At 40.3% G+C, this 26982-nt stretch overlaps 2 protein-coding genes across 2 annotated transcripts; both read right to left on the reverse strand.

Annotated features, from left to right (window-relative positions):
- Positions 1 to 2964: 2964 nt before the first annotated feature.
- On the reverse strand, positions 2965 to 5148 carry btg4 (B-cell translocation gene 4). The gene is made up of 4 exons (XM_041952934.1): positions 4976 to 5148; positions 4035 to 4172; positions 3429 to 3699; positions 2965 to 3174 (listed from the first exon to the last, which is right to left on the reverse strand). Exons 1-4 carry the CDS (start codon positions 5146 to 5148, stop codon positions 2965 to 2967), a joined length of 792 nt encoding a protein of 263 aa, XP_041808868.1.
- A 2666-nt stretch (positions 5149 to 7814) lies between these two features.
- slc25a14 (solute carrier family 25 member 14) lies at positions 7815 to 24972 on the reverse strand. The gene is made up of 9 exons (XM_041952412.1): positions 24844 to 24972; positions 24113 to 24214; positions 22879 to 23017; positions 21548 to 21642; positions 16599 to 16684; positions 16109 to 16204; positions 15197 to 15321; positions 14749 to 14962; positions 7815 to 13926 (listed from the first exon to the last, which is right to left on the reverse strand). The coding sequence occupies exons 2-9, from the start codon at positions 24174 to 24176 to the stop codon at positions 13885 to 13887; spliced, it is 861 nt and encodes a 286-aa protein (XP_041808346.1). The 5' UTR covers positions 24177 to 24214; positions 24844 to 24972; the 3' UTR covers positions 7815 to 13884.
- Positions 24973 to 26982: the final 2010 nt, after the last annotated feature.

Below are 26982 nucleotides of genomic sequence, written 5' to 3' on the forward strand. Positions count from 1 at the left end.
TGTACTTTACAATATTTCATATATTGTGTACATTATTTTTTTGCTTGTGTCATAACAAACAAGCAAGAAGAAATGGGAAAATATTAAAACAGGTATAAGCAGTCTAATGTCACACACCTTCAGTGCAAATCACGTCGTCACAATTGTCACTTAGACATCTATCTTATCAGGCTTGTGGAGTTGTGATAAAAACATAAAAATCATTTCAATTGAGACATTTGGAAAAAAAATAAATATATTTTTTTTGCTGTTTAAAACATTTGCCTCACACAAACAACTTTATAGGTTGTATAGTTTCAACCATACTCAAGATTTCAACTATAAAATATAGCTTTATTAAATCTAATTTCTCTTAGAATCAGGTTATGAAAACAGACAAAACATCATAAAGGGACTCTCCACTGATTATTCAACTGAAAACAGTTTTTTGTCGCTCAGGAGAATGTTTGAGACAATGATATCAGGGCTAAAAGTCAGACTATCTCTGCATTCATGTCATTTCCTGTCAGTGTCTCTCATAAGTTGCCCAACGTTTTGAAAGTGCCATAATAAATCCTCCAGTGTATATGGGTGAATATAACCTTGAGCGCTATAGCAGATGTGTTCTGCAAAGCCTTCAGAGTTTGTAACAGAGATGAGGCTGCACCCGATAACATGTGCTGAAATTAATCCACGTAGTAAAAACATGTGAGACTGCTGTGGTCACATGAAGCACAGCAAAACTGGAAAATCCTGGGGCTCAGGGCGAGTGTTTACTGCTGCCACTGACTGCTTCACCCCGGCAACATCAACTGTACCTGCCAGCCAGGGGCAAGTCGAGGCACGACCTGAGACATGGGCTCGCACACAGCAAAGCGTAGCTGTGGAGACAGTTGTGTTTCTCCAGCAGTGGTCACTTCTGAACAGAGCGGTGAGAAGTGCAGCCACTGCAGGTAGGATCACTGCACTCATCTGTCCACATGCACACAGGTCACACAGGACAGCAGCAGTCGTTCACTTCAGACTGCTGTTTGCAGGAGCGCAAACATTTCTCAGGTTTTGCTGATGCCTTCATGCGGCTGTGGACCGAGCTTTCAGAGAAGGAGTTTACTTCATGAAGAGCCCAGCAGCTGCAAAAACGAGATGTTTGGATGTTCAAACAGTCAGGGACAGCCAATCAGAGCTCTGCTTCCTTGTCTTCCCACCAATGTGATTCAGCATCACGAAGATCCACGTGAAATGAAGTTCAAAACAGGAGTAAACATCTGAACATCACTGACTGCAGTGTGGCTCCTTCAATCACTGGTAACTCTGGAGTCTTTGTATTGTTCCATATTTTTTTTGACTAACATTATTATTATAGTCTTTATTAGCTAGCTTGTTCGGTGCCATTGCCATGTAGAAGGCAACTCTTGGTTTATTCCCATTGTGACAGAGCATGAAAGTGACGGCAGAGCACCTCATTCACCTCACATGTACAGTATCCTCTAAAGACAGGAGGAGGAAGATGATCTGACGTCATAAAACCCAGTCTGGGAGGTGTTGGGGGTTTGGTGAGTTCTTTAAAATCATTTCTTAAAAATGTTTTCTTTTTCTTGTTTAATCATATTTCCGTCTCGTCAGTTGCTTTCTACTAAACATTTGAACTTAAGGAAAACAAACAGGTTATTGCACTGAGGCGATTGCTACAGTTTTGAAAAAGTGTCCAAAGTCTTAAAGGAATAGCTCTCCGGACCCTTTTCTTGGCTGGGACCAGTAACTTCCTGGAATCTCCACCAGCAGCTGCTCAGAACCAGGAAGCAGTTTGGCTCATAATCCTCTGTAAAACACATCGTTTTGGTTTTTGTATGGATTAATCAAACAGGGCATGTTCATCAGCAAGCTTTACAAGTGCTGGTAGGTGGATTGTGTTTCTATTGGACGAAGCTAGGCAAGCTTTTTCCTCGTGTTTCCAGTCTTTGAGCTAAGCTAGACTAACTGGCTGTTAGCTGTAGCCTTATTTTTTAACATACAGAGTGGTATTAGTCTTCTCATCAAAGTCCTCCCAGAAAGCGAATCTCATTTTTCTAAAAGTCAAGCTATTCCTTTAATACTTTAAACTTAGACTGTCATTCAAAGGATTTTTCTGTGTATTCTATACAAATCTCGTCTTCAATCCAGCATGACGATGGTCAGTTGGGTCTAGCTCACCTGACCACATGCACCAGCCTAATTTTGAATTTAACTCCTTCTTGCAAAAACCAGTGATGTTAAACTTATCAGTGTGTATCTGTAGTGTCGATCATTTCATCGAAGCATTTTTCTGCAGTGGTGCTGACTCCTGAGGGTGAACGTGATTGGGGTTGCTGTGTAGGCAGTGTTGTTAGCTGATTGTTCTTACACGCCAATCACTAACTACACTACCAGTACAACCACCACCACACGCAACCGCTCAGCTGTGTGAGGGTCCAGACTGAGATGCATGTACCTACTGTCCAAAATGATTATTATCACATGTTTATTCAGCGTCCCAACTTTTTTTGAATCTGGGTTAGGATGAGAAAATTCCTGATGCACCAATGGCTGCTCCTCATTAGGTTAAGTTAAAAAGATGAACCAAGACATGAAATGAAAGAGGAAACACTTTAGAGCAACCACCAGAGCTGACACGGACGCATTTATTTCTTTTCAATGACTGTTCAATGTTACTTTATTCACACTTACTTTTAGTTTAAAAACACTTTTAGAAGAGAGAATTTCTTAAAATACTTGAATATTTCAAAATTTAAAAAACATGCTTAAACAGCATTACTTTAAACCATTGACACTTTAAACCATGTACGAATAATAAAGTTATCCTTTAAAGATACATAAACTGTGCTGAAATCTTTTTTCCCCTGCAGACAGGGTCTATTAGTGCTTTGATTTGGCATCATGGCTGCCGGTCCCTGGTCCCATCCTGAGCAGGAACCCCACAGTGGTTGTAGGTCGGAGCCTCGGCTCGCTCTATCGGGATTTGCTGACCCAGTGGTACTTGTCAACACGAGGCCCGGCGAAGGTGAATGAGGGACGATAGGACTTGAAGCTTTTCTGGCTGGAGAACTGAGAGGTCGGACCCCCAGCCTGAGGAGCGTGAGGTGGGAACGCATCCCCGGCAAAGGCCTTCCGCTTCTCCCTCAGCCAGGTCTGAGGGGCGCCTGGAGAAAACTCACTGAACTGAGGGCGAGAAGAGAGAAGGGTTAGAGGCCAGCAATGAAACAGAAACTAGGATGCAGTGACGGTGCCCTTGCAAAATAGCACCATTTTCAGCATGTGTGTTGCTAGCTAGGAGGTTGTTTCATGTATAGACAGAGATTATCAGCAAAACACTGATAGCAGAAAGAGAACGCTGAGTGAAAGTCGACCAATGGCAGGCTTACACCAACAGCCTACTTCCAGTGAGTCAGACTAATACGATCAAGTCAACCTACCCGGTAGACGCTGTTGGGGTTGCTAACGGTTGGGATGGTTTTGGGCTCAGGGTTGCTGGGCGGGATTGGGGCAGAACAGAGAGAAGATAGGCTGCTGCTGCTCATGCTGTTGTCTCCGCCCTCCTCTTCCTCCTCATCTGACGAGCTCCCCGATTGGACGTCGAGGCTCGCCCGCTCCACGGCGTCATGGATGCGGCGGGAAAATTCTCCATCTCCACGGCGACAGCCATCTACCACTGAGACTGAAAATGGAGTGCTGTGTTCGCCGTACCTGCGAGGAGGAAAAACTGAATCAGAAAACTAAAGTCTCACTTCCCAGAATACGTGGCCAAAATCTTTAATTTCATATTTACTAAACTGATCAGTAATCCAACAGTAAAAGGTAATGGTGAGCAGTGTTGGTGTGAGGCCAAAGCTCAAGTCTGGTTCATGACAGAAGCAGCAGCTCTGACCAGGACGAAGTTTAGCCTCGATTCGGAGGACTTTAACGACTTTTTCACACTTTCATAGAACCAATGAAGAGCTGCAGCTTTCGGACACTAATCCTGACAAGCTTGGACCTTGCACCAGGTCTGATCACGTCTCTACCGAGTCAAGCGGCCTGACCTGCAGGACACCTCCCCGGGGTCGACCCACACCGTCATCTCCTGCGGAAGGCCCAGATCCTCGTACCGCACCACGCTTTGCTCGCAGGCCTGCTGCAGCACGGGGTCCTGCAGCCGCACCCGGTTCATACGCAGACACCTGAAACACCCAGCACAAAACGACTGCGTTTCAATCCTCAAGTGAAAACAAGGTGAGTTTCATTTCATTGGGTTTACTTATGCAGATTACCCAGTTCTCTCTTACCTTGAGTAACAATACCTGTGGAGGACCATCTTTAGTTTTATTTATCCATATATTTAGAAATCTGAAAATTCTGCTTCAGCCCCAGTGAAAGGTGAATGAAATCTCATGTGATGCTTAGCAATAAAGCTAAAAACAGCAACATGTTTATCCAGAAACATCCCTCTTAATAGCTCCTTTTTAAAAAAAAAAAAAAAAAAGGGATACTTTGTGCTGAAGAAATAGTCCCTGTGCAGTCTGCTGAAAGTGTGGTCTGTGGATTAGCCAGAATAACTAGAAACTACATTTTTAAAAACAAATCATCCATAAACTGTCTTTAATACTCTGGATAATAAAAACATGCAGTCAAGACAGTACAGAGGAGCTATTTTAGTACAAATTTGTTTCAGTGATAGAGTTCAGAGATAATGCTGCAGCCCTGTGCAACAGTATACAGCATAATTTACTTAGTTTGATAACAGTCACCATAAGCGTGTATTAGATTGAGAAAATGGTGTCTTTATTTCTCATGAATTTAATGCTTCTATTTGTAATAATGCTTTTGTGGTATTGCATCACCATAGTTAGAATTGTTTGCCTATTTGTCCCCAGATTTGTTTTGTTCTGTTTAGTTGCCCGTTCTTTATTGATTTATGTAATATCTTGACAGGTGTTGCATTATATTTTTTCTCTGAAACCACAAATAAAAAAGCTTTACTGACCTGTAGGCCTGTCCCTTGGTGGGCACGCTCGGGTGCCAGTGGTTCTTGTAGTTGGCAAACAGAATGCAGGTGAGGGCGGCGGCAAAGCGCTCCCTGCCTTCATTATCCAGGCAGCCATATCTCTTCACCAGCCGAGCCATGAAGAACACAGCAGCAGCAATCTCCTCCTTCATGGCTGCACGCACACCCACCCTCTAACCTCCAGCTTAATAAACACAGCAAACTCAAAGCTGCACTGTTAAAAACCTCTGCAGAGAATAAAACACGCGTAGGGTGATCCTACTGCCACAGAAAAAAATTACAAAAAAAACTACATAAAACTAACAAACTGGAGGCCAGATGACTGAAGCAAACATATTTGCTGCTGGAGCTCTAGAGAGAACTCAGCTTTGATTCTAGTGTGACGAGGCTACGCCAATAAATAACAACATAAATACATCTACATGTGTCTAAACATGTGCACAAAGCAGCAGCTTGTTCAGCGGTGGAAACCTCACATACATCAGATACTCATCAGTCAGTCACTCCTTAGTTTACTTAAATGAGCCCACAGGTCAGCTGTGTGGAAAGCTGGCACACCTGAAGGTGGTTGACTTAATGACACTGTGTGTGTAATTGATTAAGCACTTACATCACAGTTAAAATTCACTTTAATAGCTGATGTGTGTACACCAAGCAAAACTGTGAATTATTTTCAGTGATTTACAGACTTTCAATAAAAAATGCATTGTGATAAAATCACTTATGTCTAAATAGACTTTACTTTCATTTTTTATTACATTTTCTGCTGTGTTTGTGCACATAAATAGTGGAGCAATATTTTTTTACACCCTTGAACTGTCCTAAGAAATATTTTTGAGTAATCACCACTAAATATTTGTTCATTTTTATGGGCAACCGTGTCATTTGTCTTGTATTTCAGGTTTAAACTCTTTAAAATAAGATGATAAATGAGACTCACAGCAGAGTTTCTGCTGGACAAAAAGACGCTGTGCATGTTGGGAGAGGACAGATGCTTAACAGAGATGCAAATGAAAGCATAGAAAGTCTGGAAGAATTCATCGAAATGAACCAGGACTCCAGAGGGACACTAGCTTGCCTGTTATTTTGGCTAAATAATGGGCTTTATTGATAGCATCCTGCTTAAAGCTTAATCTAACTGCATGTATGCAGGACTTTTAAATTTCAGATTTTACTGCCAAGCAGCTAAAACACTGCGACTAGCTTCTGCACAGGAGTTTTTCTGTTAATGTGAAACATCATAATTACGCTTATGAACATGTGCTAGACAGAATTTGAATATCAGCATGATTAAAACGTGTGAGCAAACAAAGAAAACACAAACCTCTTAGCTTAGTCTACAGTATGTTTAATGTTTATTGTTGGCCTATTAGATGTGATTATTGAGTCATTTGTATGTAAATTGATGATCAAAAGTGTTGAATTTTAATTGACCAAAGAGTCGCCATTAAAATACACATTTCAAAATGAATTAAATGAACACTGTGTGAACAATAACAGCCATTATATTTTAAGTATATGATATTTCGTGTCTTTGCAGACTTGTAATCACCTCCTGCTGGTGGAGATACTGTTTTGTGTCATCCTTGACTTTCAGTTGTGTGTTTTTTCTGTCATGTAGTTCTGAGTCAGACACAGACTGCTCATCCTGCTGCTTGTCGAGTTCCTGTTGCAAATCGTAGGTCCAGTGATGAGCATCATTTATATGTTTTCCAAACATTCTGCCTGACATAACATGGTATGTTAGGAAATGTCAGGACTTCCATTATAATTCAAAATAAAGTTTTGTACATTTGAACAATGTTTGGCTGCACATCACAAGTTTTTGATGACTGACTGTCCATAAGAATATCTTTAAAAAATACAGTTCATCAAGGTGGAAAAGCTGCTGAATCTAAACCAGCCACTAGGTGGAGACAAACAGCCACTAATGGGACACACAGGTATCAGTGAAGTGTTGCTAATAAATAGCAGTTTTTTTATATGGTTTGTTAAATAAAATGTCAGAAAATAGTCAAAAGGTGATGCTTTCATTACTTGTCCAAAGGTATTCAGTTTCTAATTATATAAATAATAATAATTATATAATTACATAAAACAGAAAAAAGATGCAAATCCTCAGATTGATGTAGCTGGAACCAAAGAATGTTTGATTGTTTTGTTCGAGAAAAGATTTAAAAGGATTCATCAATTCCAAAAATAGTTGATTTTTCTCTCAATTGACTATTTAATCAACTGAACATTTCAGACCTACTAATAAGTCTTTCACATTTGGTGAAACACGGTGCAGAGTAATCCATTCTAATCATCAAGATTAAACCAAAGCATCTCTGGCTCAGCTGAACATGTTTGTACTCATCATTTGCAGGGTCTTTTTCCAGCCTTTGTGGAGTAATCCACAGTATCGTCAAGTCTTTGGCCACTTTGCTTTCCATGAGAAAGAGAGCCTGGGAAATGCTGCATTTTGCATAAAAACTATAATGGATGTATTTTTACAAATCTCTTTGCTTTTTTTTCTAAAATAAAAGTAATGAATTAAAAACTGACCTGAAGATTCATCAACAATAAAAATGATTCTCCAGTTCTGTTTTCACACTGTCTCTGCTTTGCGTTATAATTCTAGATCTGTCATGTTTTACTTCCCTGTTTTACACATTCAGTGTTTTAGGGGAGAATGTCATGCTATCTTTGACTCAGCAGCTCCACCGTGTGGTGTCACACAGACTGACCCAAAGATTTGAAACGTCATCCTCTGGTCTCCCAAACCAATGCAGGAGAAGCCCAGCGAGCAAAAAGAAATGATCTGATACAGAAACGGTCACAGTATATATTTTATTTGAGTGAACACTGAATTTATATAAAGCCACACCCATTCTGTCAAAGAAAAAAAGTAACTTCCACCATAGAAATTCATCGAGTGAACAAGCATAAAGGTTATAGACAGCAATGACACACCAAAGTGCAAATGATAAGAGGACGTGAAGAGAAAATGTAGAAAAATATTGATAGATTTTCTTCTCCTGTCAGACGCCACACTCGAAGTATTTTAAAATCAGAATGACGAAACAGTCTGACTGAAGCATCTTGATCAAAGTGGAACACAAATAACTCCCTTAAATATGAACGTTTCTTTAGTACACAACTTTGGCCTTTAAATGAAGAATATGTTCATTAAAGCGTCACCGGGGTCCAGTGTCCAGGGAAAACTATCAGGAGGAATGATGCAGAAATCCAATTCAATGAATGACTGATAACTTTTTAATTTGATCAGTGTAACAGTTCTCTTGTTTAACATGGGACGGGAAAATGTGCTCGAGCAAGGAAAAAAAAAAAGTAAAAGCAAAAAGGAAAGGGATCACACGTCTGAATCTGTGTTAAGAGACAGAAAACTGGAAGATTTTTGACTGGTTTAAAAGTTTAAAGATGAAAGCTTTGAAAAGTCTGATAACATGGCACACCAGCAACAACAACAGTCAGCAGTGGTGCTGCTGTGTCGTCGGGAGAGAGCTACTTTCTGACTTTTCTTTCTCTCAATCTCTCTTTCATAAAGATGAAGCGTTACACAATCATGAGCATCGCAAAAGCAGAACAAAATCCAAATGTGCTTTGAACACAAAGACTTGTGTTTTTGTTGTATGATTTGGGCTACGCAGCAGACTTCTGGACCTTTATTTCATTGTTTGAGTGTGAGAAAACACTGTGAGCCTCTCTGATTCAAACTGCTGTCAAAGCTACTTCTCTGCCCAGATAACCGTGACTTGAGCTCAACTTTCTGAATTTTCTTTCACTTTCTTTCTTTTCTGGAGCTTTCAACGGGGCAAAGTCTAATCTGCTGATGAAGACTGTGAGATGCAGAGTACAATACAGCGAATGGATCATGACAGGACAAGGACCAGGACAGGAACACAGTGGGACCCTCTTACGTCTTGCCACAGTCCTCAAGCGCAACGACTCAACACCTGGCGTACCCTGCTGCTCCACCCTGCAGACAGGACGCCCTTTAGTGGGATATTACAACAGAGACAACAGAAGAAGCACAAGAAACATCAGCTGTCTGTGATCATCAGATCAAAAGCAGTCACAGCAGCAGCTGGGAAGAGGTCAGAGGTCATGGACCACTAAAGAAAGCACCGGAAAAAGCAAGATTACATTGTCTGATTATTACTCCCAAGGTCGAGAATGAACTAGCTCAAAGCTAGTGTGGTTTATTAGCTGCCGACACATTTTACGCACAGCTGGGCTGCGACTTGGGAAACGGACGACGTGTTCAGAGTGAACGAGGGGCGGGGGGTGGAACGTAAATCTGTTTACACCCACCAAGGTTTCGGCTAAAATGAGGCCACACAAGACGTCCCTTCTTAAACCAAGTATCATTAGTGAATTCTGTTCTCACAAAACGGATGCGGTCCAGATCGCACCAGCATTTAAAACGGACAAATGTGCCGATTTCTATTTGGCTAATTTTTATGCCCTCTCTGCTTGAAAGGAAGGGGGCTACTAAAAATATTTGGTCAACAAATTCATGAGACTCGGAGCACTTAGTAACAGTTCAGATTAGAACACAAAAAGAAAAGAAAACTTGCCACTGTGAGCATTTAATGCTTTGTAAAGGAAGTTTAGCAGGAATGAACAGCAGCATCCACTGAACAGACTAAAATAAATAGATGAATCATTCTATGGTCAAATCCAATCAACATAAAAAGCAGAACTCTTTTAAAATAGAATAGCGCTGAAACTCTAAAAAGCTTAAAATATAAAATTCCCAAATATAATTTTACCAAAGCAACACTTTTTACAGCACAAAGACAATCACAGAGGTGGACGACAGGATGTTTAAAGGCCGGACAGTTCAGGTAACACGGAGCAGAAGTGAACACAGCCTGCTAGGATGTGACAACGATCAGCTGAGAACCACACGTTCTTTACAAGAACATGATTCATGAACACTGAGAAGAAAAACTTCAGTCAGATCATTTTCAACAAGCACACAAACATCAGCTGATGAGCGTCAGTCACCGCTCCACACGTCCAGCTGATTCAAGTGTCAGCACATCCAACTGACTTAAAAACACCACCAGAGACACAATTAGAGGTAAGACAGTGTCTTTTGTGTCCTGACATCACTTCCTTCTATGCCGTCTAATAATTTAGCGTCGCATTAGCATTTACATTCACATAATGTGCAAAAACGCACACAGAGAAAGTTGCCAGTTGCCAGCACACAAAAAAAAACGTCATTAACAATTTTGAGTTTTGGGTTTTCTTTTTCCATCTGCTGCAACGTCTAAACGCAACTTTATGGGCTGGAAATGTCTGTCTGATAGACGTACATTTAGTTCCATTCAGACCGAAGTCTAAGTCCCGAGTTTGAAATTTACCTTAAAATGCACATTTATGTTGTGACACTACTGTAACTTATGTGAACAGACAAAAACAACATGTTCAATAAATATCTGTAATGATCAGTAACGTCCACATTAACATGGATCACACAGGTTTCCATCCACACTGGCATGTTTCTTTTCTAAAGGACTGTTCATCTTTTTATTATTTATTTATTAATCAACTTCCCATTAGAATTTCACAGAACTGAAAAATGACTCTGATGTCCTGATACTGTTTGTTTTGTCTGTCAAAACTCAGAAATATTCACTTCACTATGATATAAAACACAGAAAATTAGTAAATTTTTCAATTTTGGAAGGTGGAACCAGAGAACGTTTGATATATTGGGTGGTTAATCATCTAATCCTCCTGAGCTAAAATCATTACAGCAGATTAAAGCACAGTTTTGTCACCTCAGTGTGGATGAAACCAAAAACACGTTTTCAAATGTATCCGTATTGATCTGACCTCAGCCTGAGCCTCAACCCCTGCACGCAGATCAACTCTGCACTCACGCTGAATATCTATAAGCTGATTTTCACTAACAGTTCATGGTTACATGAAAAGCTGATTAAACTTGAAATAAACCGCATGAGAATCCCTTTGCAGCAGTTTACAGGAAGGTAAGCGTTTCTAGATGAATCGTAGATCGCGCTGGTTGATACTGTGATACGTCGCTGTACTCGAGGACTATGTATAACTGCTAAGACGGTTGAAAAGGCTCAGGAAAGCATGACTACTGCAGTAACACGGAACACATCTCCTCACAAATGCACTGAAATAACTGGCTTTAAAATTTTAACTTCAATATTGAGAAGTGTAAGCTTAAGCTGTAGACAGCAACTAAAAGAAAACACGCTAAAACCAAACACTCGATATGGTATTGAGGCATCAGTAAAGCAGAGGAGAAACATCATCGCAGGTAAAGTGTAAGACTGTGACTGCAACTCTGCCACGACTCCAGGGCTGTATTCAAATATCTTCACAACACAAGGCAGGAATACGCCTCGAATTTGACACTGCTGATAGGGTTTTTCAGTTTGGATCCTACAGTCAGGATCAATTAAAAAAAAAAAAAAAGACAGCTTGTGAGATTTATGCAGCTGCGACGACCAGCGATGCATTCAAGGGCAGAAGGACACCACGTGTGTTTTTAATCAAGAGCACAAGAAGCAGGCAGAAGGCTGTCGAGGGAAAACCTCATTCACAAAATCCTTACAAGCTTTCTACTACATTCTACTGTATGGAGGTGAGAGCAAACTAAGAGGTAAGACTGAACACGAGACCACGAGTCAATTTGGTTTACAGTCTCGAATAGAACAAGCCAACTGCATTACAGAGCAGGGAACAGCGACGCTGCCTACAGCAGTTTATCTGTAGAAGTGCTGGTGCCAGTGCTGTTCAAGCTAGAAATTAAAAAAATTAAACATATTTTCAGCGTGTGTCGATTCAGCAGGTTCGTGCCGTCATGACAGACGACTTGTTTCAGTCTCAAGATTGTTTTTGTGACACCAATCTGATGATAAGAGCCACAGAGAATTGCTTCCATGATGGGAAATCACTGACCATCTAAACAAAAAAACAAACCAACAAAAACAACCGCTGTGATTAGCATAACCAAAACGGACGAAAATAAAAACTACTGAAAACACTGACATTAAAAAAGGGTTTGGTAATGCAGGTGGATGAAAGAGTGAGGTCACGTGGCGAGGAGGCTGCAATCCTGTACTGCACAAGTCAAACAAGTAAGTCAGTATTTGCACATAATTCATAGCAAGTTTTAACACAATTTATGGCTTTCCATAAATAATCAAAAGCACAACTTACTGAAAAAATGCATTTGGTCTGTTTTACGTTGGTTAAGTTTAGAGAATTCAAACATGTTTCAGTTCCAGACTTGCTACGCTATCTTTCCTGTAAACCTGAATTTCACACAGACTCAAGTAGCTGCAAACAAAACCTTGTTCAGAATTATCTGCAAATAAATTCGACCCAGTTTGATAAGAACAAATTTTGGCACAAAGGTCCTCTTTCCCACCATCCATCCACATCAGCTGTCTCTTCATGCCATGACTTTACCTCGAACGAGGGACACAACAGTAAAAGTAGCACAAAAAGGCATCATATGTACACCTGGACATGCGTTAGATAAAATACATCCACCTCCTTTCCTCTGAGTCTGTACAGCCATTTCCATTACGCACCGGATGGTTAGTGAAATCATGACATCAAGCACCGCTCACGACCCGCTAGCTCCTAATACTGCAGCAGACTGGAGGTGAACGAAATGGAAATGTCTCTACAGCAAAAACAAACAAAGGGAGCGATTGATCTGGATTAAATATTTCCTCAAAAATAAAAACAAGAGAAAAAAAAGTGTTTTGTCTTCTGTCATAAGAGGCTTTGGTTCAGATTTCTGATTGTTTCAGTCGTGGTTCTTTAAGATTACAGATATTCAGAGCTGGTGTTCCAGTATGTCTCTGGAAACTGCTTTTCCTAACAAACAATGAACAACAAAAAGAGAAAAACTTCATGTGTTGAGTGGCTTTCTGGCAACTGACTAAACTTTAAGATTAAAAATGCAGTGTGGGATTTCAGAGGCTTTGCGACACCTTTGTTTGACACCTTAATATACCGCAGATCACAACATACACACATGAATGAGTGTCATTTTCCATACAGAGATGAACTCATCTCAAGTGCTGTTGAGAAATATTTCCTCTTTTCTGTCAGTGTGAATTCATAATGCTCTTCTCTCTCAGTAAACTCACTACCTGTAACAGTCAGTTTGTCGTCTTCCATGCAACTCCTCAGCATTCAACAGTTAAATCTGACTTATTTCCCAAGCACTTGTCATGCAGTGCAAACGCCATTAAAATACAGGCTTCCTACACAGCATTCACGTTAAAATTTCATATTCGTTCTTCGGTTTCACACCTCCTCTAACTACGTAGCCATGCACGTCTGAACTGACATTCTGCAATTCATAGACTCAATAATAAATTCATTTCCTGTGTTTTTTCAGATCTGAGTAGGAATCCTGAGTAGGAATCCTGAGCAAGCAATCAGAAGCATCATCTCTGTTTGTCATTTAAGAAAGGCCAAAATTCAAAAGATCCCGCTGAGGCAGACCACAGCGGTAAGCTTTAAATAAACCTCGTCTTTCACCCTTAGTCTGCTACAACCAAACATTTAGCTGCCTGGGGAGTGTCAAAAGTGATTGAGGGAGCGACTAATCATGAAGCAGCAATCCTTAAAACAGTATAAAAACAGAACCAGTGACAATAAATAAACACTTTGCAAAAAAAAAAAAAAAAAAGAGAGAAATCAACATAAGATTTCAATGAGCGTGAGGAGATGACTGATACCGTACTGTATCATTGGTATGAATCTGAAGGGAGTGTGAATATACTGGTGCCAAAACTCCAGGTGCTGCCGTGCTCACACCCCACCTACGCCCGACACAGTCTGTCAGACCAGCGAGGTCCCACTTCCTGCTGGTGTTAAAACGGGAGCTTCTTCAGCTGCTCGAAGGTGATGAAGAACTGAGCGGTGTGTTAAGGAAGGCTTCAGGATTCATACAAGCGGACTGACACAAAATGAGCGATCTCGCCTGATGCAAGACCTTCCCAGGCTCAACTTTGATCTACAGGACTTAGCACGGTTAAAGATTAACATGGATATTTCAGAGCTTTCGTCTTCAGAATAACTAGTTCATCATATTCTCAAATAAAAGGCGATACTCAACTAGTGGCAACAAAAACATTGATTTGGGGCTAAATTGGCTGGACGGTAATGATGCACACAGTAAATTCAGAATAATGTTAATTTCCACAGCACTTCATTAGTATAAACAAGTAAACTTTCATTCATTAAGTATTTCTAATCATTTCGACTCAGCTGTTGTTAAGCTACCATCAATAAAGCTCAATACTTCCTGCAGATTTTTAAAGCCTACGAGGAAAAGGGAGGATTAAGAGACAGGAAGGAAGCAAAAATGTCAAAATAGAAGTGATGACAAAAAATAAGTGAATGAAAAGAGAGTGGAACAGAGTGGTTGAGGTTACTGCTGTAAAAAGGTACATTATCATTAATTTCTGAAGACAAAAGGTTCACACTGAGGAAGTGTTCATTTTGTGTTACTTAGTGAAAAGGGAAAATAAAAAGGGTGTCTCTTATAGAAGCCTGTATCAAATTATGGCCTGGTTCTCTCTGCAACGCTGGAGGCCCCAGCCTCTATTGAATAAGACTGCAAGGAAGATCGACTGGGATAAACAGACTTGTTCCAACCGGCATCCTGTTTTGACGGATTGTAGACTCCACGTTCCTGTGTAACAACGTCTCTGTTTTCAGGTTTTAAAGGATACAATGATGTTCCAAGGCCCCAGTCGCAGCCAGTTAGGCCAGAATCCCTTATAGAGAGCGAAGAAGCCCTCATTCTTCCACGTCTGCATCACTCCGTCCAGTGTTCCTTTGTACATGGGGCCTCCCGACAAAACTCGCTGGTTCATCATGCGGGTCCGGACCACGTCCACAGGGTTGGAGGCTAGCGCCCCCGCCAGGCCACACGTGAAACTTGAGCTGTACACACATCCAGACATGGAACAAGGTTAACAGACCTGTTCAAAGCGGAGTTTGATACAAATGTCCACCTGTTCAAACAACACAAACAAAACATACTGATAAAGAAGGTGGCTTCAATGTCATAACTTGGTGCAGCCGCTAGCTTCCAGTGCAGTCCTCATCACTGTTGAAACAATACTTAAGAATGTATTGCATGATCATAAAGGATGACCACAGAATAAATAAACTTACATGAAATGGGCCAAAATAGTGTCTCCCATGAGGCCAGAGCGAAGGAGGTGCTTCTTCGTTATGTCATAGACAGGAAGCTCCACCCCAACGACAATGGCTGCTCGCTGCGCCGTGGGGATGACACCCTGAGGAGGACGACGATGACGAAGATAAAAAAGTCTGACTGTACTACTAGTGTACAACTCATCAGTGAGAACATGCAAGTTCATATTACAAGCTCACAAGAAAAAACATGGAAATAAGATGGAGATGGAGATGCTGAAAGTGTAATTTTCCTTTTTTTTTAAGTGGCTAGCTATTTCCCCCGGCCTTTAGGCATTGTGCTAAGATAGGCTAAACATATCCTGTACCAATCCCATTCAACAGTTAAGGAGAAATGTTATCACTAATTTTTAATAGTGTTTCAGGCCACCTGGTGAATCTAAGTCTAATATTCACTCCGTTTAAGATCAGATTTTGGTCTCTACCATCTCCTGGGGGGAAATAGCTCTTTTAGTTGCTAAATGCTCCACTATGTCCACCTTAAAGCCAAGGAGAGCTGCAGATTCAAGTTATAATTCTTTCTAGGCTCTAGGCAACCCCTTTCACACCGTTTTCACACTTTCATTTGAGTCATTATAAAATTCTAGCTTGTAAAGGAGGTGCTTGGTTTGGGACCTGCTGGGAACAGTAAGCTGTTAAATGAATGAAACACTGACGACAGTTTTATTCGCTTGGGTCTCTGTTTCAGCACATGCTTGGAATTAAGTGTCATTAATGATTTAACATTTTGTATTTTGACAGTTTGAGCCATGCAGTCCAATAAAAATTAAAAACTCATAAAGAATGAACAGTTCGCCTTCTTGGAACACAGTCTCCATGACAAATACATCCATAATGCACGTCCACATCCGCAAGTAATCCAACACTCACCCTCCACAGCCCCCTGGTGCCCTCTGTCTGGTAGATGTTGATGAAGTTGGACATCATGCTGCCTTGAAGCAGACTGCCCTGCGCCTGCATTCTGATCTGGAACAAAAACACAAACAAACACAAAAGTGGTCAAACATTTTTAGCCCACAATTTACAACACAGCACTTCACAGAGCGTCTCAATTCAGGACAAGGATTCACTTTCAGCAGCTGCAGGAATATTGTAAATCCACTGGACTATTTCATTATTTAAAAAATTACTATTATTACTCTTGGCACAAAACCTGATCTCCGGGATTTGCACTAAACGTGCAAAGTAATAATAATTAAAACATAAAAAAAAGATTAAATCTGAGAATGATTTAAAATTCGCAGTGGATGGCAGGGCCGATCTTTAGCTACTATTCAATAAAGGCTTAGCTAAGCACTGCTTTGATATATTGATGTGCTGGCATTTCAGTCTGAGCCTTGTCTCCAGCATTAAGAATCACCTTGAGGACGTCAGTGGGGTTGGCCAGAGAGGAGGACAGGACTCCAGACACGACACCACAGAAGACGTTGATGACCATGGTCTCGTCTGGCAGGAAATAGACAAAAAATTATATTAACTGACGCAGGCAGCCAAACACAAACAGATCAGCCGATAATTTCCTATGTATAGATGTCTAGAGGCATGTTACATGTTATATTCATCTTAACATTATCATGCATGCTCTCCACTTTGAGAAACTGTGTCATTTTCAATACAATACTTGATCTGGTTGGGACAAAACCTGAGACAACAGCCCTGTTCAACTGTTATTATTATTATAAATTATTTGTATATTAACAGATGCTAAAATGCACTTGAAATGCATTATTCACAAGTTTTAGCTGCTTTATTTAACAGCTGCTTTTAAGCAATGTACACAGATTAACACAGGTACATGCAAGCGACCAAGTACATGTTAAAAGGCACATGTCCTGCATGTCCACCAAAAGGTCAATTGAAGCAAAAGCAACATGGCGGCATCTTTATCTAAAATTAACTTAACAAGCTCACTTACAGCTCTTGATCAAGGCCAGTCAATTAAATCATGAAACAGCAAACTATAAGAGACAGAATCAGCCCTTTAAACACTTCTCATATGTGTTCATCTGATAATCTGATTAAATCATCTGATTTTAGACATCTGCCTTTATCAAATGTTTTATCATAGCAGGTATGCACCACTTCTTATTCTTTAGATCTCTTAAAAAAAAAAAAAAGTTATTCGCCGACCCAAACAAGAGACAAACTAGTGTGTTGAAAATGACACTTTAAATGTGCATTTAACAGATACAACTGATTGTCTTTTACATCCTGATTGATTCCAGCAAAGTTGCAAATTGAGCTACGAGAAAGTCAGAAAGGACAAAAAAAGTGTCTTACAGACAAGCAGTTATTTTCAGGGATTATTGTTGACTACTTAGAGCTCCTTACAAATAAATCATTGTGTCTAATTTACTGTATATTACCTGCATACAGGTGGTCATACTTGCTCTAACCTACTTGGAACATCACATGGGTGGAGTTAACTGTACAGCAACATGAGCTGTTGGCCACAAAGCTAAACTTGATGGACCTTTAAACTGTTAAAACTGTCTGACACTGGTCTCTCTCTCTCATGATGTGTTAAACTCCACCCGTCTGGCATTCCAAGCAGATCAAAACCAACGCTGATAATGATTTGAAATTACTGTCTGACAGACTGCACACTCTACACACTGGCTTTAAAGAAACACTATTAGCAATTAGCCGCGGCAGAGTTTGTCAGTGTTAGCAAGTGGTGGATCTTATTAGTAGTAACCCAGCATGGCATCTACACTGGAGTAAGAAGAAGGAGGAGGAGGAGACAAAATAATAATGTATTGAGTTCAGAACAATAGTTACAGTTATCCTTGATCAATCTGACCAACAGTTAGTGTGGCGGTCCTCGCGCCGCTCATTTTTTGGACAGGGGAACGGGGCGTTCGATCCCACCACAACCACAGGGCAAACCCAAGCCTGTATCAAAACAAGCATTCAAAACACAGTGGCACCATCGTGGCACAGGGCATGCAGAGTGGAAAGGCAAACAATCAACAGAAACAAAAAAACATCAAGAGGGTGAGATCAGCAACAAGAATTCTTCATCCCCAAATTAGTGTCCCTCCTTGCTTCCTTCACTCGTGTACTTTTCACCTTTAGGAACGTTACTATTCAGTGAGTGAGTACACTGAATGCACAAGACATTTGCCCTGGTTCATTGGTGCTGACACATGTGTTTAACCCATAACAGAAATGTCTATTTGTGGTTTTGGGGGAAGGCTACGTGCTGGATCTCTGTCTCAGTGAATAACATCCTATTATGTGTGCAGCTTTCCATCGGTACCATTGAGAACTTAAAGGGACCGAAACCATAAACTGTTCTCACTGCCGTTATCGGCAAGCAGCACTGTAGCTGGAGATGCTGCACAGAAGTACTGGGCGTATGGATAAAACTGTTGTTTATTAAAAATTAGTTCCCGCATGTGACCCTTCCAAAAATCACAAAATTGTCAGTTTTTCATATTCAAATACGTAGAGGTTAAACAAACAAGACACAATGTGTTTTTTGTCACTTTGGACAGAGCCAGGCTAACAGTTTCCCACAGGATCCAGTGTTTATGCTAAGCTATGCTAAACACATCACAACTCGGATCCATTCTTAATGCACAGGCGTGAGATTCGTATCAATCTTCTCATCTCAAGATTATTTTCCAAAATGTTGATCTATTGCTTTCAAGGAGGTACAAAATACAACTTCACTCTTTCATTCTTTCCAATCACTCACTGCTTTTCTCCTGCCTTGATCTACTCTATTATTCATATTATCTGAGATACACTAATTGCCCATTAAATATTGAGAGGAGCAGAGGGGAAGACGAGAACAAAGCAAAGTGGAAGAAAGAGGACGGAGAAAAAGAATGGAGATAATGAAAATGTAGTGCCAGAAAAAGAAGGAACCAGTCAACAGGAAATGATGAAGGACAAATAAAAAGGCAGACAAAGAGGGAATAAAGGAAGAAACGGAGCCTGTGGTCACACTTCCTGTGAATCTTGGAAACATGCCGGCAAATCGCTGATAAATGTAGCGCAAACCCATTTGGCTGATAACTGAAAGGCTGTTTCTCTACAGGGAGGATGAAGTGAACATCTCTGTTGATTTTTTGTGTGTGTTTATGTCTATGTCCACTTTACCCATTACTATGTTTTTTTTTTTTTTGTTTTTTTTTTACAAATGTGGTGAATGTGAGGTTCCTGTTTCCTCTTCAACTTGACAGTTGTTTTGACCTTATGGTGCACGCTTTAAATGCAAGGATTATAATAGGACCAGTGCTTGATGCACTGCTCTAATTTAGTGATACAACTAACCATTATTTTCATGATCAATTAACCTGTAGATTATTATTATTTAATTATGATCATTCTGTGTATTTTAAATTTTGTTGTTTGAAAAAATTTCCTGTTGATCGACTAATCAACTAATTCTTTCAGCTCTTCTCTGAATAAATTAAGTCAGTTTCCTTCCAAAAAGCCTTTAAGTTGTGACTGATTTGAGGCATCCTGGTGAAAACAATCATTCTGGGTGTTTGTCAGGAGATTTTACTATTTTCGGGTCAATGAAATACATAAAAATTCGTTTGGATCTGTCTCAGATAGGAGAATAAAGCACGTCAGAGCTTTAACAGCTGCAGTGTCCTGTCTCCACTAATCCCTCTCTATGCCATCCTTCCTTCCCTCCTTCCTGGAAACTCTTTGCTCTCATTTTATTTACTTAGCTTGAGAATTAGTGCCGGCAGGTTAACACACTCACTCTGCTTCCAGACGGGTCAACATAGGTAGTTTCGATATATCCAACCTGTTTTTTGGTGGGTGTGTGGAGTGTACAGCCATACACTAATACTGTGTAAAGAAATATATTTAGTGAAATGTCGTTGATGAGGGTCATGGCACCAGTATCACCAGGGCAAACTGCTGTGCACTTTGTGCATTGATCCTACATTATTTATCTCACCATTTCTGATTCTGATGGATCACAAAAGTAAGGTAAAGTAAATTACAATTAGCTAAGCTCCACTTTATTGATTCCAAGGGGCAAATTCTTTAAATTTCTGAATGACTTCAATTGTGGTTTAAGTCCTGCCACTTCGTACTTGAAGCCTCTTTCATCCATGTCTGCATGTAAACAGAAAAACCTACCACCAAAACACCAAACACACATGTAAAGTGTCCCAGCATAAACAAAGAGGAGAGAAGGCAAGCAAGGGGTTTGAGCTGTTTGAGGCACCAAAGATGCTTTGAGTCCAAACAGAAGGAAAGTGAATGAGAGACTCTCAGACTGACACATAAGAATATGATAATATATGCAAGGTCAGAAATTTGGACAAGAGAACATTTTGGCTCACCTAACAATGATGATACTAACAGAACACTTACTAAACGTTTTTGAAGGTCAAAAGGATTAAGTTAGCGTTTTCAACCGTGTTAGAAACATTAAGTTGGACTTCAAATATTAACTTCTTTTCATTCAATTGTTTTTCCAAAAATTTTAACTGGTAAATATAAAATTCTGAAATTCGGCTGAGTTAAACTTATCTTGGACATAACAAATTTCATCAAAATAATATAAACTTAGTTAGAATTCTCAGATAGAAAGTTAAATTTGTACATACAAATGTATTTATTTCCCCAGGAAGCAATACTTTCAAATGTATATAACTATCTAAACTGTCACACTTGTGACACTTTTTTCCACATGTACTTTTCTTTTCTTGACAGTTGCCTGATGCATTCATGTCACATCAAATAACCGCAACATGCGTGTTGCGTTCAGGGACCACTCAGAAGGAAAGTCCAGAATTTAATGTTGTTTTCTTTTATTGCAGAAAAAATCGCTGCAGTCTAGAGATTTTTTATGAATTGCCTCGCAGGCAATATTCTACCACATCAGTTCAAGGTTTTTTTTTTTGTTTGAGTTGGCTGTAAACAGTTCTGCCTGTTGTGGTGCCGGAGGGCTCACAGGGCTTTTACCTGGGTTAGGGCTGTCACTAAGGCTTATAGGCCCAACTTCGTTTGCAGGAGATTGCATCAGCCTGAAAACAGTCGGAGCCGCCATGCAAATATGAATCCAAATTTAATATATCTTCCTGTCAGTATCTTTCAGACCATCTCCCATAGCTCATTGTTTGCCAGCTGTTGTTCCAGATTAATATCTTAGAGTCAAAAATGCATTCAGGGTCTCTGGTCACCTCTCTGACACTAACCAAAGCCTGTGAATTAAAGGGCGGGTTTCCTTCCTTATAGGCAGGCTGTACGTTTAAAGCCTTAAGATAAAAGAGTTTATAAGCAGAGCTGAGCAGAAAGGTAGAGGACAGGATGTTTGAGGCAAACACTCACCTTCTGGACGACTGACAAACAGCCTCTTCAGAGAGTTGTACGTTCCTATCTTGATTGTCCCGTAAGAAGCTTGTCTCAACAAGGCAGGAGAAATCCTGAGAGGAGAGGTCAAATATGTTTATTAACCTTCACCCTGGGGGTAAACTCAAGGCAGGTGCAGAAGAAGAGAGGCGCGTGGCTTCGAATGCACAGCAGCAAAATTTGAGTCTTACTGAGGAGCATGAAATGCAGGCTTATTGTCTATCAAAAGCAGAGATGAATCTTAACAGCTGCAGCCACAAAACACTTGAATCACGAGAAGCGCTTTCTTTTAAAATGGAACACATTGTCCCACTGGGCGTCTTTCAAATCTGTGGTTGGATTCAGCAATATCACAGTTCAACCACCCACAGAGTGTGACAGCTTATCACTGCATATTGTATTGAACACAAGCTGTTTCCATCAGCATGGAGCATTCTAGCCTGTAGCTAGAAGAAGTAACTAAATGTACTCAACAGAACACTGAGTTTAACTGAAAGACATCTGCGAATGTATTCACACTTCCTGGAAATGAAATTCTAAGGTAACTGTTTCAACGTTTTCCACAAACCTTCGTCCTTAACCTTAAGACTGAGACCTAGTTTAAGTGGATTAGCCTTTAATAAAACTAGCAAGTAGACAGACCATTCCGTAGCTAAGGTGTTCTTCAGCATATATGCATTAAGTAAAAGCAACAGTTTTGTGGTAAAGTGGTTCAGAGTAGAGTGTGCCGGGATGATCAATGTCGTTAACCCCAGTACATATGCAGTCAAAGTTAAATCACAGCCTCTGTTTATTTCATTCTCATCAAACATGCACAACGACTGAACTGCATTAATGGATAGACTACCGCTGTGCTGTCACACACTGATGGCGCCCACACCCACGCCCATGTCAGTGATTGATTTTATGTACATCTACCCAAAAAATGTAATGCTTCGGTAAATACAGCTGTAATGAATCTCCACATGTGTTAAATTGACAGGAACTTGAAAATGATTGCCACATCCACACAAACAAAGGCATTACACATAAGTATTATCATTACATATTCACATTTGTGTGATTATGGAGCGGTTTCCTGTGAGCAATGTGAATGGTGAAGGAAGCATGCTGGGATTTCACTTGATAAAACAACAAAACAACTACTTCCCCACTGGGATCAATTTTATTGTATTATACTCAGTTTTTGTGAAAATTGCCCTCAGCCACTACTTGTCTGACCTTATAAAAAAAATCATCTGTGCTGGCCAAACTGTGGGCGTAAATAGATTGTGATTTTTGAGCAGATCTTAAAAAAGCATGTTGCATACCCAGAGTAGAGCGCGCGGATGCCTTCCTCCTTGCCGATCCTAAAGAGGGCGTGGAACATGCCTCTGTAGCGCACCTCTGTGTACTGGGACTGACCCTGGACCTGTAGCCGGGTCTTAGTCAGGTCAATGGGAAATGTCCCTAAGGATTAAAAGCATGAGAAGAATGATCATAATAAATAGCAACTACGAAAAAAAAGATATCCATGGCAGTAAGGTTTTAAAAATGTTTAAGTGAACAATGATTAGACATAGAGGATATTTTGCAGATATACTGTGGTTTGTAACTTTCAGTCATAACAAATCCCTCACAGGATATTAATAAACTTTATTCCAACAGATACGCCTTATTTTCACCTCTCATGTATTATCATTAATAGAGTTGCAACAATTACATATTTTCAATATTATCTGATTTCTTCACTCCTCTATGACAGGGAACTGAATATCTTCAGGTTATGGATAAAACAGGACATTTAAGCACGTCATCTAGAGCTTTGGGAAACACTGATTGACATTTTTCACCATTTTCTTACATTTTATAAACCAAACAACTAATCAATTAATTGATAATGGACAGATTCATATCAACAATGAAAACAATCATTAGTTGCAGCCCTAATCATGAAGTTACATTGAAGTCACAGAGCAGGAAACATTTTTTTAGGATTTTCAATAAAACAAAGAGCAACATCAATCATATAAAAATACTTACTAAAACTTTAAAAAAAAATTCTGGTTAAATACATTTTTTATCAAGCAGCAGATGATCTAAATATATATAATTTTCTAGATAAAGTGATGCTCTGTGACTCAAATGCAAAGATAATATCTGGCAGGTAAAATCTAAGCCTAACGGTCAGGATAATAACTATAAGAAACCAGCAGGCTAACGTTATGGTGTGTTATAAAATAAACAGCGTGCGTGTGCACCAACAACCCTAACAGAATTCTAACTTTGTGAATTGTGTACATCCGCAGTTGCAGGACGATGCATATATAATGTGCACCAAAGAGCTTTGATATCAAATAATCTGGATGAATCGTTGCCTTTTTGAAGCGCTACCATCACTTTGCAGGTGCCGATGCAGACATTTCCTACGACAGCAAATTCATGGAATTAAAAATATAGATATATTTGCATACATCATATACTGCGATGACATTACAGCGTACAAACCCAACAATATACATGGCGGTTATAGGGATGCATGTTGTGGTGCATCACGTAGCCTACCGAATTCTGCGACAATCGAGGCCATCCCTCCGTAGATGAACGGCTTCCAGTTCAAGTTGGCCATCTCCGCGGCGGCGGCTGCTTCCACCTGCTGCAGCCCCGCTAAAAACAACAGTAGTCCCCCCAAACAGAGGTCAACACAGTGCTGCAACCTCAGGCAATACAACATGTCGATAAACATTGAGATGCAATGATGCTACAATTCAAGGAGCAAGGAGCCTCCGCAGCATCAGCATCCCAGCGTACTGCGCCGGAAAGAGACGCCCGCTGTGTCGAACACAGCAGAGAGAGCCATCATATTTGTTGTGGGGTTGCTATTGGCTGTGAGTTCAGTCAATCAAAATTTTAAGCGATTTAATTGGCTGGAGTGCCGGGGAGGGTAAACCATAAGTGACAGTTGGGTGACAGCAACAGTGTCACGAGAATTAAATCAAGTTATTTCACATGCTTAGCGCTATCATCTCAGAAGATAAACGGACACTAAGTGATTAGGGGATTATAAGACACTCTTATAGTTATGATGTGGAATTTTAATTGCAGAAAATCGTGCATTTTAATCGTCTTTATCAGAGATGGCCGTCCCAACTCTTTCGAGCGGTTAGCTCGAAGCAGATGGCTCCTGCTAGGCTAATGGCTAGTCAGCTAGCACTTGTGGAAATTACGAGCCAGCTTGTTAGCGAGGTTTAACAGATAGTAAGTCGTTCCCGAAGTGAAGCCGAGATGTCACCTACCTATGGTGTCGATAAAAATCCGCGCGCTGCTATTTGACTTGGTTTTCCATCAGTTACTTCAGATACGCGGTTTGACTTTACTGAAGTCCAAGCGGAAAACTTCACCTGCTGTTAGCTTCCCATTTCAGCTAATGTCAAGTACACCAGAAGTGAGTTTCTGCTTCTTCTTCTTTTCCTTAAAGGTTTAGCGGCAGCTGGCATCCCCAGTGTCTCATTACTGCCATCTCCTGGAGGTAGTGAACTCCTGCAGTGTCCGGTTTGTCAGTCCTGCTTAGCGTCCTCTGCCTTGTCCATTTCCAGCACACACCAGTACGGTCTTTAATCCTGCAAATCTCCTCTTTTAATGCCATCCCCCTGGTGTATATTTCCTGCAACTAACAAGCAGATGTTCTACAGTTTCTGGCAGTTTCCCTATAGTGTTTGTAATTGTGAAAGTTTAATACAGTTTGAACTTTTTCATAAAAGCTTGTTTGTCCGGTCTTTATTACCCAGAATGAGCAGGAACCCAAATGATTGTGACCTTAGTGCCTTGTTTCATGACTCTTGAATGTATGAAATGTCATGATTCAAATAGTAGGCAAAGCCATTAAAATGGTGTACAACTTTCTTGCCTTAATTTGAACTAGATAGATAGATAAAAATGAAAAATGACAACAGCTTTTAAAGAAAATTACTTTTGCTTTATTGGAGTGGATCAATTGAGTTCAATAATCATATCAAGTAACAGAAGGTATCTGTATGTCATACAGAGTGTTAAGGGACTGACTGCAGTGAGAAATAGGACCTATACTTAAAGTCATCAATCATCATACCTCAATAGACAACTGTCACAGTCACCCAGTGTTTATCCACCGAGTTTCATTTAGTTAAGCAAACAGCTTGACTTATATCACCTTGGGGTTTCTGGGGCGGACAGGCTAATGCTGGAGGGAGTGCTACACATTCACTCAGATGTCACCGCAGCCACACACTGACACTCAGAGCCAAGCTAAAACATATATCATCTTTTCAGGCGGCGGATGATATTAAAACCCATTCACATAACTTGTCATCTGCCATCAGTTGTTCCTCAAATAAATAATCACTGCAGTGAGTTACCATGCCATATACAGTAGGTAGTCTGTGAAGGAGCTTATTCCGACTCACATTTACGCTGATTGTTAGCTATCGACCTATAGTGGCTGTAATAATTATGACAGGAGCAACGGAGGAAGTCATGTGACATAGTGTAAAGAGCAGGAAAGTCTGCATATGGAGGAGGTGGGGTGAGTGGATGGGTCAAACAAACACAGGACTTTCACCCAGGAGACCAATTAAGTTAATGTCACTTAAGTAACAGTAATATATTTATTTTAGCCAAATGATGATCTTTTCCTCAACCTAACCATGTAGTTTTGGTGCTTGACCTAAGCCAACTGTGACCGTTTCACGAGGTTAACCACGTGACGACGAAGGTCTGGTCCAGGTCTGGTACGCCTGTCATTGGTACTCTCCAATGGTGATAAGCGTTGTTTTGGGAGTCATTGGCAATCGACCTGTTCAGTCATTTAGGTATGCGGACGTATTGACGTCATATTTCTTTATAGTTATCTACCTCGATGTGAATCCACCTTTATTCACCTCACCTTTTCTCAATCATATAAACATGAATTCTCTTTCAAACCAGCAGCTTTTTAACCTTCAGGTGACCTCTACCCTCATACAAGTAAACATGTTGATATTTCTTGCAACATCCATCTTTTCTGACACCATTACAGGATGTGAGACTGTCCTCTCTAGCTTTTTTTGTTGTTGAATGTCTAAAAGCGACGTCACTGTGAGCTCAGTGTAAACAGTTTTCAGTGAAGAATACTGGAGGAAAACATGGGTAAAAATTACTGGAAAGCGGTCTGTGAATTATCCAGAGTAACAGCGACGTGTGTTTGGAAAGACATTTCTCTGCTGGATTCTTTAAATGTAATTTCTCACTGCTGGAGTACTACTAACTAAATTCCCTTCACCTCCTTTGTGTTGGAGTAGAGGCACAAATGTCAAAGGTATCTCAAAACCTGCATAATTAAAACCGGGGACATGCATGCTGCAACTGTAAGCTGTTTTTCTATTATGCTACCAATCAATTAGTAGTAGTTGCGTAGGCTC

This window comes from Chelmon rostratus, chromosome 14 (assembly GCF_017976325.1).
Source record: "Chelmon rostratus isolate fCheRos1 chromosome 14, fCheRos1.pri, whole genome shotgun sequence".
Taxonomy (NCBI): domain Eukaryota; kingdom Metazoa; phylum Chordata; class Actinopteri; order Chaetodontiformes; family Chaetodontidae; genus Chelmon; species Chelmon rostratus.

Excerpts from the sequence above, each read along its gene's own strand:
- btg4 (XM_041952934.1), bottom strand. The coding sequence starts at position 5,148 with ATGAAGGAGGAGATTGCTGCTGCTGTGTTCTTCATGGCTCGGCTGGTG. Across the intron at positions 4,173-4,975 it reads ACCAAGGGACAGGCCTACAG|GTGTCTGCGTATGAACCGGG; the intron begins GTCAGTAAAGCT and ends TGGGTGTTTCAG. Across the intron at positions 3,175-3,428 it reads ACCCCAACAGCGTCTACCGG|TTCAGTGAGTTTTCTCCAGG; the intron begins GTAGGTTGACTT and ends TCTCGCCCTCAG.
- slc25a14 (XM_041952412.1), bottom strand. The coding sequence starts at position 24,176 with ATGGCCAACTTGAACTGGAAGCCGTTCATCTACGGAGGGATGGCCTCG. Across the intron at positions 21,643-22,878 it reads ATCCGCGCGCTCTACTCTGG|GATTTCTCCTGCCTTGTTGA; the intron begins GTATGCAACATG and ends CTCTCCTCTCAG. Across the intron at positions 15,322-16,108 it reads GCACCAGGGGGCTGTGGAGG|GGTGTCATCCCCACGGCGCA; the intron begins GTGAGTGTTGGA and ends CGTCCTCCTCAG.